Here is a 13013-nt window from a genome sequence, read left to right on the forward strand (position 1 = left end):
TTTTAGTGTATATATATATTCTTTGTTACTTTATGTTATCATTGGTGCACAATAAAGTGTTTTTGTTTGTTTGTTTGTGTAAGATACAACTTTTATTGCTACCGCTAGCTTTTTCTTGTGGAAAGGAGAAATGTTAGGGATCTCTTGCTGTGTAACGAATTAATTATTGTCGAAACAATTAACACACCGCAGAGGTGGTGAAATGACAATGTTATCTATTATATTTTATGCGTCTTAATTCTTTTATTTTCAAATTGTCTCTGACAAGTCATTCAGGGACCTAAGACACCTGTGGTGTCGATTTTGTTGTGTCCAATGTTACTATAAATTGATGATACACTCACCCCCGAATGTTTCGATTTACTGTTGAGAAGCCTTTGAGAAAGAGGCTGGAAACCCAATAATACCAAAAAAAAAAAAATTCTTTTCTTTTAGTGCGTACGGCTATACCTATGTTCATGTGTGTGTAGTACACATAGTCAGGTATCAAAAGTGTCGATAAAATTTGTATTATAAACTTAAATTTAGACTATACATGAAAATCGTTCGGGATCTACTAATAAACATTTCGATGTAATATAATGATGCAAATGCAATGGTCTCAATTGACAGTGCATAATAAAAAGTGTATTGACCATCTGATTAGCCATGAGCCTTATTTTTTGGCTGAAGCATCGTTAAAACTGTACCCTTCGACTACCGGTATCAGACAAACTCAAAGAGGCTCTGAAAAAATGAAGCAAAAACTTTACTTAGAAAATAACAGTGTCGACACTAAAACATCATAGACGTTAAAAACAAGACCAATAAAAGATATTTGCTCCAGTTTTTGGCCATAAAATGTTTAAAAATAGATCACTTCCATTGTTTATTGGATACCTTTTGAATAGGAGCTGTGGGCGGCTGCTTTACAAAGGTAAAAAAATATCTGGACCGTTGAATTGTAACTGTTAAACATATTTTTAAATAAAAATTAACGGCACAATGATTTCTGGGAATGTTAATTATAAATTGGAGCACTTCTGCTTTTCTATTAGGTGTTTACAGGAAAGGATCATTTACAGAAATCAGTAAAAGTAAGAATAGTGAGAATTGAGATACCTATATTGTATCATATTGTATGTGGTAATCGAGCACGCTTCGGTATCAATTGGACCAGCTCGCACCGGGAAAGTAGGTACCACACCCGTAAAATAGCATACCTACTGCTGTGTTTCGTTTGGTGAGTGGGGGAGCTGGAGCCGGCCCATATCCTCTTCCTTATCCTTTCCTGTCCTATCCTTTATTCCTCTCGTCAATCTTTTCTTAATTCGTTTCCAATTACAAGTCGGTAATCCATTTGTAAAAACGTAAGGTCTGCAATCAACCTTACGCCTCTCGGGCGGTGGTAGTGCTTACTATCAGGCGACCCACCAGCTCCATTGCCGACAATGACATAATTAAAAAAAATCGCATGGGTAGGAACTGTAGAAATAAAAATAATTTGGTTGTAGAAATAAAATTTTTGCCATTAAAGCACAAAATGTGCATTCCAAAAATGTTTATGTCCTAAGTCCGCGCTGTAAAACACGTCAAAAAAATGTCTCATTATTACGATAGAGCGCATAATTATTACGATAGAGCGCTTTCATTTTGTATGAATAACAAACTAAGAATGGCGATGTAGGTATGCCGACTGATATTCAAGATGTTGAACGAACGAACGGATGGTAATGAGCTAGCCATTTCTAAGCTTTACTTATGCTAAGTAGATGTATTGTGTATACTGAATGTTATATGCTCTGCTACACCGATATTTTTTGTTCAGTATGGCTCAGTATCATTTAATTTTATTCAAGTTATAGAAGTTGTTGGATTAGTCTCCGCTGGATTAAGATAAAAATTATAAAAAACATCGAAAACCTACTAAGCCAGGCGGAACCAGGACGAGCTCCTTCTAGCTAGTATATTTTCGATTGGATATTATAGTTGACAATTGTCCCTATTTGGTCGCATGTCTATTCTTTTTGAATAAGAATGATTTTACATCATTTTAAAGCAAGCATAAGACTAGGCATACGACAAAATTTTCCTACCTTATGGTAACTCATTTTTACCTATTTTATAAATTATTATATATAAAGAATTATCTTTAAACACGTTAATCATCCATTGTAGCAACGAAGATTCATATTGTGACTTAATAAGGGCCTGAATGTGGGAATCGAGCAAGGGATAATAACTAAATATTTGCTTATCTAAGATTTATTTGTTACGTATTTGGGAGAAAGACAAAATACAATTAAAAATAAATAGTACAAATACTACTTTTATAATGACCTTTGTACAGAAGTATTCGTTGGAAATTTATTCTATAACTATCGTCATTCTAGATATTAAATACATAAAAAAAACTAACATTTTTAAGTAGCTCTTATACACCTATATCTATGGAGGTTCTAAGTTTCTATAAAAAAAAAACAATTGATTCGGTACTTATATCGCTAGCACGTTTCATTAGAGGCATAGGCATAGCTAATGTAAGCGGCAACCCCTTTATGGCGTCACAGACCTCGCATATGCAAAATAGACATTAAACAATCGCGGTTAGCTTTGATGTATCTCCTGATCTAAATCTTGAGTCTATGAAATTGTCAATTTTATATTTCTTATATAAATTAAAATGAAATAATAAGCGTAAAATTCAATTAAGAACGGTTCATCGAATTCAGCTAATTCTTTTTTAAAGTTTTTTTTTTACAGTACAAGGAAGGTTCTTATGGAGAGTTAATAAGTACCACGGGTGAGGCCAGATTGAAGCGTTTGTAATATATTAAAACAAAATAAATAAATGTCTATGCAGATACTGCTCGATTGACATGGGGAAACTGAACATTACCTTTATATCAATGTAAGCTTTGGATTTCCAAAGTTTAAATTTTGAAACATGTTTAAAAAAATGTATATATAAAACTAGCTGTAACCCGCGGCGTCACTCGCGTGGTACCGAGGTGAAAAGCTAATCCAGACTATATATTATGTATAATATATTATGTCCCGATTTCATACGGATACGATATACTGTTCTCGCTTGAAAGAGAAACATCCATCTACCCATCCATACATCCAAACTTTCGCATTTATAGTATCTATTGGTGATAAATGTTAAAACTGTTTTATGACGATTCAAAAGGCTTCTATATGAAGTCTAATTGAATGAATAAATGTCTGAGTTTGAGTTTATTAGTAGGATAACCTATTAGACAAACAAATACCTAACACATTTATTCTAACAAATTAACTAATAAATAATCAGTCATATTAATCATCTTTAAAAACAGTCTTATACAAAGCATGTTAACTATAAATTATCTTACAAACCACCGTATTAATTAGACAAAAAAAATACTTATACACGTAATTATATTAAATTTAAGTAACATTTAAGTTAAATTAAGATTTACTTATTATGTTTAATCACCACCCCATATTAATTATTGTTCCCACGGCAGGCATGTTGTTATAAGTGTTTACTGTTTATTCTCACCATCATCATTTCTCTATTAATTAAGTTACCAAAATTAGTAGACAAACTAGATACGTGTGATGCAACAGAAATCTTTAAATTATGATAAAAGGAATACAAAGATAAGTGCAGTTATTTATTCTATGGTAAAACATTCTCATACGAGTATCGTTTTCTGTGGTCAACCACATTAGCGCATCTAGTAGCAACCGCAGCACTTGAAGGAGGAGCGTGTTGGCCACGCGAAGAGGCCGCGTGGTGTCGCGTGCCTAAAGCGAGTCGCCGAACGAAACGCCACGAGAACACAAGCAATCTACGGTCTACGACTGGCGGATGGTGGGCCATCGGTCGTCGTCGACTGCCACATGATTTTCATTTTTCAATTCAGTCGCGCGCCAACCCTCGCACGCGACGGATGTACGCCTGTTTACATTAAACTTCGTTTCGTGTGTAATGCTGTGATTAATCCTGAAACTGTCAAGTGAAGTAATTAGTGATTGAGAACAATATGGTGACCGGCGTAGCTGGTACGCAGGCTAACCCTGCTAGCAATATGAACAGTACTAATACGGTTGAACAGAAGAAGCCGGGAGACAATCGGCGGGTAAGTTTGCAACATTTTTAAATATTTAATACGCTTTTATTAATTCGTCTTCCGTTGTTTATTTGTATGTAACCGATTCCTTTAGATATAATTTTGACAATCATTGGAATAAATCTGTCTATTCATTTACTGTTTTCAAATGCAATTTCACGAGTGAAGCCTTTTTTTGTAACTACATATTTATTTTATTTATTTAATATATTCTATTACATCTTTTTCATATAAACCTTATAATAATTTTATTATATTAAAATAATCAAATATAAGTAATTGGGTACCTGTAAGTAAATTAGACAGCAGGTTCCTTTGAATTTCATTTATGAATATAAGACATTTTTAAACCTGTTTTTTTTTAGATTTAAAAATGTAAATGCTATGTGTAAAACTTTTTTTAATACTTACTATTGTTTTACCTATTTTCATGCAAGTAGGTCTATCAATAGAGAAACCTTCCGACAAGACGTGATGTATATTCATTGATATTTGCGTCAACGGCGGTGATTGCCTATACATATGTATAATATACTGTTTATTAGTGTAATTATATGCACGACTGTCGGCTCATGCAGATGAAGCTATTATGTTTATATCCGCCACTCGTCAGTCGTCAGTGTCATTCAAGAGTATAGTAATTAGTTCATTTTGTACCTAAATCTGCTTTCTGCACTTAAGTTCATCTACTACATCATATAGAATCTAGAATCTACTAGAAAATCTCGAAATAATACAAAACTTAGGAGTATTTCGCATACAGTTTATAGTTTAATATATTGTTAATTAAGTATTAGGTCCTCATTGGGCAAATGACCTCCGTACAATTAAGTCCCAAGTAGTATTATTATTTAAGTATCCTGTATCTTAATTAATGCAATTGTTATGTGCTAGATATATCCTATTTTTGTAATTTTTACAAAGTTACGTACTATATTATACGCAAGGCGCGTTTCTTTATCAAGGCCCATACAAAACAGCTACTGATTAAATACAAAATCGTGGAACGTGTCTAGTGTTTTTTACACAAAGAAACATTTCCAACTCACGAGGAAACGTGACGTTACATCTTCGCATCGACTTGCAAACCACGCGCGTGTTGCAATGTTAATAAGTACCTACTTATGTTAATGTAACTACTAACTAGGTACTCTTACTTATGGTCATAACTCATAACGCAACTTTTCATTATTGCGATTCTGCCCAATACAATGAATATTGATTTTCGAGAGAATTTTTTAGGAAATAAAATTGTCATCTAACAAAGTATTTGCTGTTTTCATATTATTGCATTTAATATATTATGCATATTTATATATAGGTACGTGTGTGACGGGCTTAATTGTATCAGACAAAACATTACGGTCATCCTCTTGTAATGATTATTTAAAAAGTGTGTAACTAGATGTCAAATTAATTTTACTATAAATCCGTTGCAAACCGAATACGATAACCGACCGCCTGATTCCTCTAATTTCCGAATACAAAATATTGCAACTTGCAAGAAATATATGTAATTTGTTGAATTGCCAGAACCAAGATATAATATGTATTTTTTTAATTCATTTGTAACTCAAATTATACAAGATAATACTTCATTATGAAAATGCTGTCGACCGGTGATGATCGGTCAAACTTCATATGGAAGGGTCAATAGAATGATTTCACTACGCTGGCAGCCCTGTAGCGCCAGACGGTCATGAGTCACAACGTGGGCGGCGAGTGGGCACCCGTGGGCTAATTGTCGTGGGAACGTGATGCTCGCCCACTGTACCGACTTGTGGACATTGAATTACGTGTGGTCGATTAGAATGGTAGTGGATAGGTTGATAACGTGGGACATACAGAAGCGTTTGATAGAGTTGACACAATATGTCAACGTTCGGTTCGTTGTTTGTTGACATTATAAGCGCACATACAACATGCATGCTTACCTACGTTATTCTTGGTATTCACAATTATCATTTTATTGACATGTGAAAAATTCCCCAACCGTGTTCGTTGAAATGTATTTATTTTATAAATTTAAAATTTATAAAATATGCATCAGAAAATATATGATGAAATTTACTGATAATATAATCAATAATCATCATATAAATTAATTATGTAAATGTATAGAATTTATTCATCGTAGATTTTTTTGATTTTGATAGCGAAATATACTGTTTTCTTTCTATCTATTATATTGTGGACGTATTTATTGCTAGAGTGCTAGATTACATATAATAATGGGCATAAAATATTCGTAAATGCACCCCTGAATTAATGTATGGTAGGCGAGCGATGCATCACGCGATAAACATCGCCGGAGATAAGGCGCAGTGTGCGACTTGCGCCTACACAGCCTCCCGCCCGCCCACTGCATTCGACGCTAATTTACACAATTAGCACGCTTTACTTCACGTACTTTTAGGTTGTTCAGATTATTTATGAATTAGATAAACAATAATCGTACTAGTAGTTTTATCTCATATGACCAAATATACAAATTTAAGTATTATACGCGCCAAGTATACGTATCTAACTTCGTGAAAATTACAGTTATAATATATATTAGTACAATTCTGAAATTGAAGCAGGAATGTGTAAAATTATATATTTCAAAAGTTTATGGCATAGCATTTCTAAGCTTCATTTATGTATGTATTTAATAATAAAAAAATAGTATTATAGGCGAATAATAATTTCTTGACACTGTTTTCTCGGCCTGTGAATGACAATGTGTATGATAATGACCTAAAACATCATAGGAGGCGTGTATCACGGCAAAGTATATTTGTTCACATTCATGAAATATTGTTTATATAAATTGTTAATTAATATATTCAACCGTTATATGAATCATGTATTACAATTTGCGTGTAATTCCTGTTTATATTCGGCTAGATCATTCAATACGAATGCTAGCCATTAGTGCGCGTTAGTGCGGATCACAAGCGTGCCGGAAGCGTCTGCGCCCACGCATTGGCACGCGACCCGCTGCATGCTTTGCTATTCGCTAAGCGTGCCAAATGCTTAGTGGGTAAAGCGAACCATCGACTAATAGCGCCAGTAAAGATAATAATAAACACCTTAAACCTGGGTGGTCGTGGGATACTGACAAGCGATAACAAAATATGAAAACTACTTTTATACGAGTATGTCTATACGTTCTTACTTATATTATCAATTGTTCAAGATTCCATTTGGAAATAAATGTTTTATTGCTCGAATTATATTTAAAACTAGTTCGGCTATTACACGGCTTATCTAGTAATTGGCAGTTGACACTACGTGTCATTAGATTTTTTATTCTATGAATGAGTTTTTATATTTGCCTAGGTCAGGGAATATTTATGCTTCTATCGAAATTCCCTGTATGAATAGAAAAAAATTATCACTTATTTTCTTGAGTTTCATTTTACGTGAGTATTGCACATTTAGAACTTAAAGACTTCGTAACTGATTTTAAACGCCATTTATTTATTACTTTTTGTAACCCGATGTTCTTATTACTGATTTTCCACTGTAGATTCGCTTACTTAATTTCTTAATATTCCCTAAATATCAAACAATATTTTACTAAAAAACATAATCATCATCATTATCCTTTGCCCTTATATTATGTACACACTGCACGGGACTCCTATCAAGCTTCAGGCCATAAACCACCACGCTGGCCAAGTGCGGGTTAGCAAATGTCACATATCGTTATAACAGATAATTATTTTACAAGTTACTATTTATCTAGCAATATTTTATTTTAGGGTTTTCGTAAACGTTTTACAAATTGTTAATTATAATATAAACTCAGCGTACTTAGGGGAATTTTATCTTACAATACGAGTGTCTAGAGATAGGTGTAGATAAATAAAATACAGCGGATGTATAAAGTGCATGCTGCATGCCTAACAACTGGGTAAGTGCCAGCGCGCAAAATAGCTAGTTGAAAGTGACCCCTGTAATAGTTTTTAGATCCATTTAATTGTATGAACATTTCTACTAAATCCTCTTATTGTAATCGAAAAATTATAATGCGTTTGAAATTTTAATTAATTTTTTGTTGAAGAGTAATAAAATAAAATAAACATTAAAACATTGTTAGGGCATTTACTTATTACTTATTAGCAAATGAATTAAATGTGTTTTCACAATGCAAATTTGTTTATTCTCAGTAATTTATATATTATTTTAGTGTCGGGGAAAATAGACACCTAATTAGTTCGGCAATTTGTTTACAATTCAACGATTGTCTCTCAACCGTTAGGACACAAAATATGAAACGACGCTTTAACACAGGCTCGAATGTACCTAAAACTAAAATCTCCATAAAATTCAACCGTATTCAATACTACTTGTATACTGTTTTTTTTATAAAGATAGTGTTATGTTCGTTATACATACCTAAAAACATATTCCGTCAAACACGTGCGCGACACGGCGCCGTCTAATTCCGTGTCGGTGACTCGCCAAATCGTTACGTAAACTAGTCTGCTAAACACTATTGATTGACACTAAAAATAGTAGCCCCAGATATAATGGCTTTATTTCCTTTCATAAATCCCTTTGAACTCATCTATGAAAAGAAATCATTGCATCAAACACGTAGGTACGGTAAGTGTAACATCTTACGATTTTGTATTTAATCAGTAGCTGATTTGTATGGGCCTTGATAAAAAAACGCGCCTTGTCGCCTTAGGATATATAAAAGTAGTGACACATTGTAGCAAAATATATAATTAAATTACCTACGTGTTTCTTGGATCAGCGGCGTAATCACCACATGAAGACCGATATGTCAGTTTTCATATCTCTTAATAATTTGCATTAAATATATTTTGTATAAAATAGACAATATATAGGGTACTATAAGTATGTATGATTGGTATGACTGAAAATATTAGCGATCGCAATCGATATATCTAACGAGCTCGGCAGAGGTATTCCATATTTATAAACCGTGAGATCTAATATGACACGCGTCTCCCTGTCTCACAGCCACGTGCCGCTAGAGGCGTGTGCAAGTGTGATATAAATTAATCTTATAAATCATATTTATATACAGCACTTACGCAACAAAAGCTGAAGTTGAAGGAATATTTTTTAATAATAATCAATATCATAATATAATGAAATTGTAATCTTCTTTTAAAGCCAAGCAAGCAAAGGTTTAAGCAAAAATTGTTAATAAATATGTATGTAGTTTTTATTCCAATTTCCCCATATTTTTTACAGAAAATGCTTTTTAAACGATCATAGCAAACTACTATTCATACGTCATTAATATTCACCAAGAATATTATTAAATATGTTTCGACTTAAACGTTTATTGTATTCAAAATTTGCATTGTTCTGTCAAGGTATAAGCAGATCTAAGCATCAATGGTGACATTGAGCATACATGAAATAAACACGATGTTATTAAGTCTTAAATGGGATATTTACTTTAATAAGACATGTTAAGTTGCTAAAAATATGCGAACAAAACCTGAGCACAGCTCCCATCGAATCAATTTAACTTGAAAATTACTTATTTAGATATAACTTATGAATGGAAAAATTCATAATATACTTCGCACTGAATCAATTCGCACCATCAACTATTAAATGAAAAAAGTTCGTTGGATATATGTGTCAAGGAGCTATTTTAACATTCACGGTAATTACCTGAAACAAGAGTCTAATACAACACTTTCCCTGAATGCGTTTATATACTGATCACTGAAGCATGGCCAATCCGTCGATATGGATGTCACGTGTCTCTCGCGTGACCTAGCGTCACGTCCAGTGCTAATCGCGGCCTTCACCTTGCATAGCGCACGCGCCATAGATATTCATTTTAATGTCTTTTTTTCTCTTTCTATGCACTACTTTATATATTATCACAGAGATTCTACTATACTAGTAATATTATGTAGACAAAAAATCCATTTTCATAAGTGATAGGTTGTTTTTTTTTATACCTTTTTATTTTGTGTAACATTCCAACAATCATTGATTAAATGTTGCTTTGAAGATAAATATTATATTGTTTCTAAAGCGCAACGTGACTAGATGGTTCTGAATCAAATGCAAATTGAATGACTTGCTTTCAATATCACATATAATTTATTACATGCACAATTGCTGCACTGAACCTTATAAACTAACGTCTTTTATCTTTTGTTCCAGAGCAACAAGCCGATAATGGAAAAGAGGCGTCGAGCTCGCATCAATAATTGTCTGAACGAGCTCAAGGCGTTGATCCTCGACGCAATGAAAAAAGACGTAAGCATTTCATCTTGTCTCATAAAGAGCTCTTTGCTTTAGACATATTACTCTTAATGGCTTATGCAATTTAAAATTATTGTAGCGTACTTACAATTTACTAATTCTTGTTGCAGCCGGCGAGGCATTCGAAGCTTGAAAAGGCCGACATTCTAGAAATGACAGTGAAGCATTTGGAGAGCTTGCGATCTGAGGGAGCGGGCTCACCTGATAGATTTAGAGCGGGCTATAGGCACTGTCTGTCTGAAGTTGCGAAATTTCCGGGATTGGAAGCTGGCTTGAAGAGGCGTTTAGTACGACACTTAGAAGGATGTGTAAGCACTCCTGGAAATAGACCAGCCGGAGCACCCACCCCGCCTTCCGATGTGGATGACGTTGTTACTCCTCCACAACATTCGGCCATCTTTATCTCAGGTAATTTAAATTCATTCTTGGACAAATAATAATTTTTGTACGATTATTGTATTATAATACATTAGATTTCTGATCAGTCTATTAAGATTCGAACACAATTCGAAAGTCATTGTGATATTTTTGTACCGTTTTCTTTCGTTCTTCCGTTACATACAACAGTTATTGCCTTACCTACGTATTTTTATATTTGATATACCTGTAGAATTCCTAAATTCACACGATGGCAATTTTTATGTCCACAACCAAGTAACATTGTTTTTTTCTTGTTCCAGCTGGATCCGGGTCTGGAGTTCGACTGGTACCAACTCGTTTATCTAATGGGGATATTGCCCTAGTCCTACCAGCTGGCGTGAGCGCCAGTACGCTAGGACCAGTCCCAACCCTTGTACCACTATCTCCCCGGGATGCGACTTCGTCAGCATCCTCTGAGCCTCGTTGCTTCTCACCCGCAAGCTCCGGGTGGGACTCCCCTCCACCACCGAACGAGGAACCTTCCCCCCTTGCCCTGGTAACTCGGAGACCACCAGAAGAAAAACCGTGGCGACCATGGTGACGTGCATATTCCTTCCATTTCTTTGCCTGAAAACTGTGATAAGTAGTTTATTGTAGATTAATATTTGATTTGAGTGATAGTACATTAAAGTTCCTAATATATCATACATCGTTTAGAATTGTGGTCAGTAAAATAGAATATGTTTGTGATTGAATAGGTTATGAAAATTATATACCTTTGTGCGTATATGTGTTTTGCCATTTAGTTTAGTGTTTGGTCTTCCTTAAGAATTAGTTAATAGATTGTAAATTTTCATGAATGACATCTGAGGCAGTATTTCATATAGAGGGACATTCTGTCCAATATATAATAAATGTATTAAAAGAAATATATAAATATATTATATGGTGAAAAAGCACTAAGTGCCGTATATATGAAGCTATAAAAGCACGCATTCTTTAATTTGAAACTTTAGCAACAAAATTACTGCAGAGTGTAGCGTTATTTTGTAAAATTATATAAAATTATTTAGTTTTCTGAATATAATTAAAAAATTCTGCGTGCCTTATGAATACAGCAAAGTCGTAGTCTTCCATTCGTTGCTTTGTAAGACAGATTGTCTGTATCTTACGGTAGTTATCGAATAATATATTATATGTAATTAACATAGTTATAAAGCTATTATTATATAATGACTCACATATTTAACTATAAAATGTACTACGTAGCAAAATAGTTAAGAAATTTTGGATGATTAGATATGATAATAACTTTCTTTCATTGTTCAGTTTTGTTACCAATATAGTCTCTGTCTTCCTTATAAGTTACCTGTATGGACAGTAAATTTATGCAATGTAATAGGTAATTAATGCTGTATTCATTTTTTAACGATTTATAACCATAGTAAATGTAAATATGTCAATTTCGTTCATTAAGTTTTACTGGGTGAATGACTCCATATAATTAAGGAAATCATCTTTTTAGTTTATATTAATAAACTGTAAATATTTAAGTTAAAGTGATACTATGATAAGCATAATATAACATGTTACTTGACATGTGAGTACCTAAAAGACAGTATGCGATAATGTGGAATAAATATATGAAAAAGAAAAATACCTGCTTTTTATTATAAAAAACTTACATAGAGTTAGAGCTTAAAATGTACAATAAAAGGTAAGCTTTACATGAATATTGGTTTAAAATGCATACTATATCTTCTATGTGTCCATCGTAAACACTTATATGCAAGCAGTGTATCTCCGATAACTACTGAGAGATGTGAGGCATTTTGAATTTATAACCAACTTATAAGTGAAAAGGAGGAGGTTCTGTTTATATGCACTTTTTTGTGTTTTACTAATATATTATATCGTAAGTAATAAATAACTACTAAGTTACCTACTGTCTTGGCTTTGTTAGCACCGACTTCTTTCTTTCTTTATAGGTACTATTTTGGTCTATTTAGATTGTACCTACATGCTTAAGATTTAACCTTAAGCGTAATCGAAATCAAACAAGAAAATAAAAAAAAAATCACCTCAAGTAATTTATGGACGCCCTCTTATAGTAACTATATTAATTAGTTTACATTTTTTTCAATAATAAAAATGAATGTTTCACTAAAAATTACAAGGTATCTATCGATATAAGTAGTTTCATGGTAGTTAATTACCTTATATAATTTTTATTAAATGCGTAAATTTGGACGTATCTATGTGGGACATAACGAATATCATATGGAAACTCGCAACTAA

General features: G+C 33.3%; 1 protein-coding gene across 1 annotated transcript; it reads left to right on the forward strand.

Annotated features, from left to right (window-relative positions):
* Positions 1–3788: 3788 nt before the first annotated feature.
* On the forward strand, positions 3789–12366 carry LOC119830842 (protein hairy-like). The gene is made up of 4 exons (XM_038354004.1): positions 3789–4109; positions 10254–10349; positions 10466–10763; positions 11036–12366. Exons 1-4 carry the CDS (start codon positions 4014–4016, stop codon positions 11314–11316), a joined length of 771 nt encoding a protein of 256 aa, XP_038209932.1. The 5' UTR covers positions 3789–4013; the 3' UTR covers positions 11317–12366.
* The last annotated feature ends 647 nt before the right edge of the window (positions 12367–13013 follow it).

The sequence above is a fragment of the Zerene cesonia genome, chromosome 12 (genome assembly GCF_012273895.1).
Source record: "Zerene cesonia ecotype Mississippi chromosome 12, Zerene_cesonia_1.1, whole genome shotgun sequence".
Classification (NCBI taxonomy): domain Eukaryota; kingdom Metazoa; phylum Arthropoda; class Insecta; order Lepidoptera; family Pieridae; genus Zerene; species Zerene cesonia.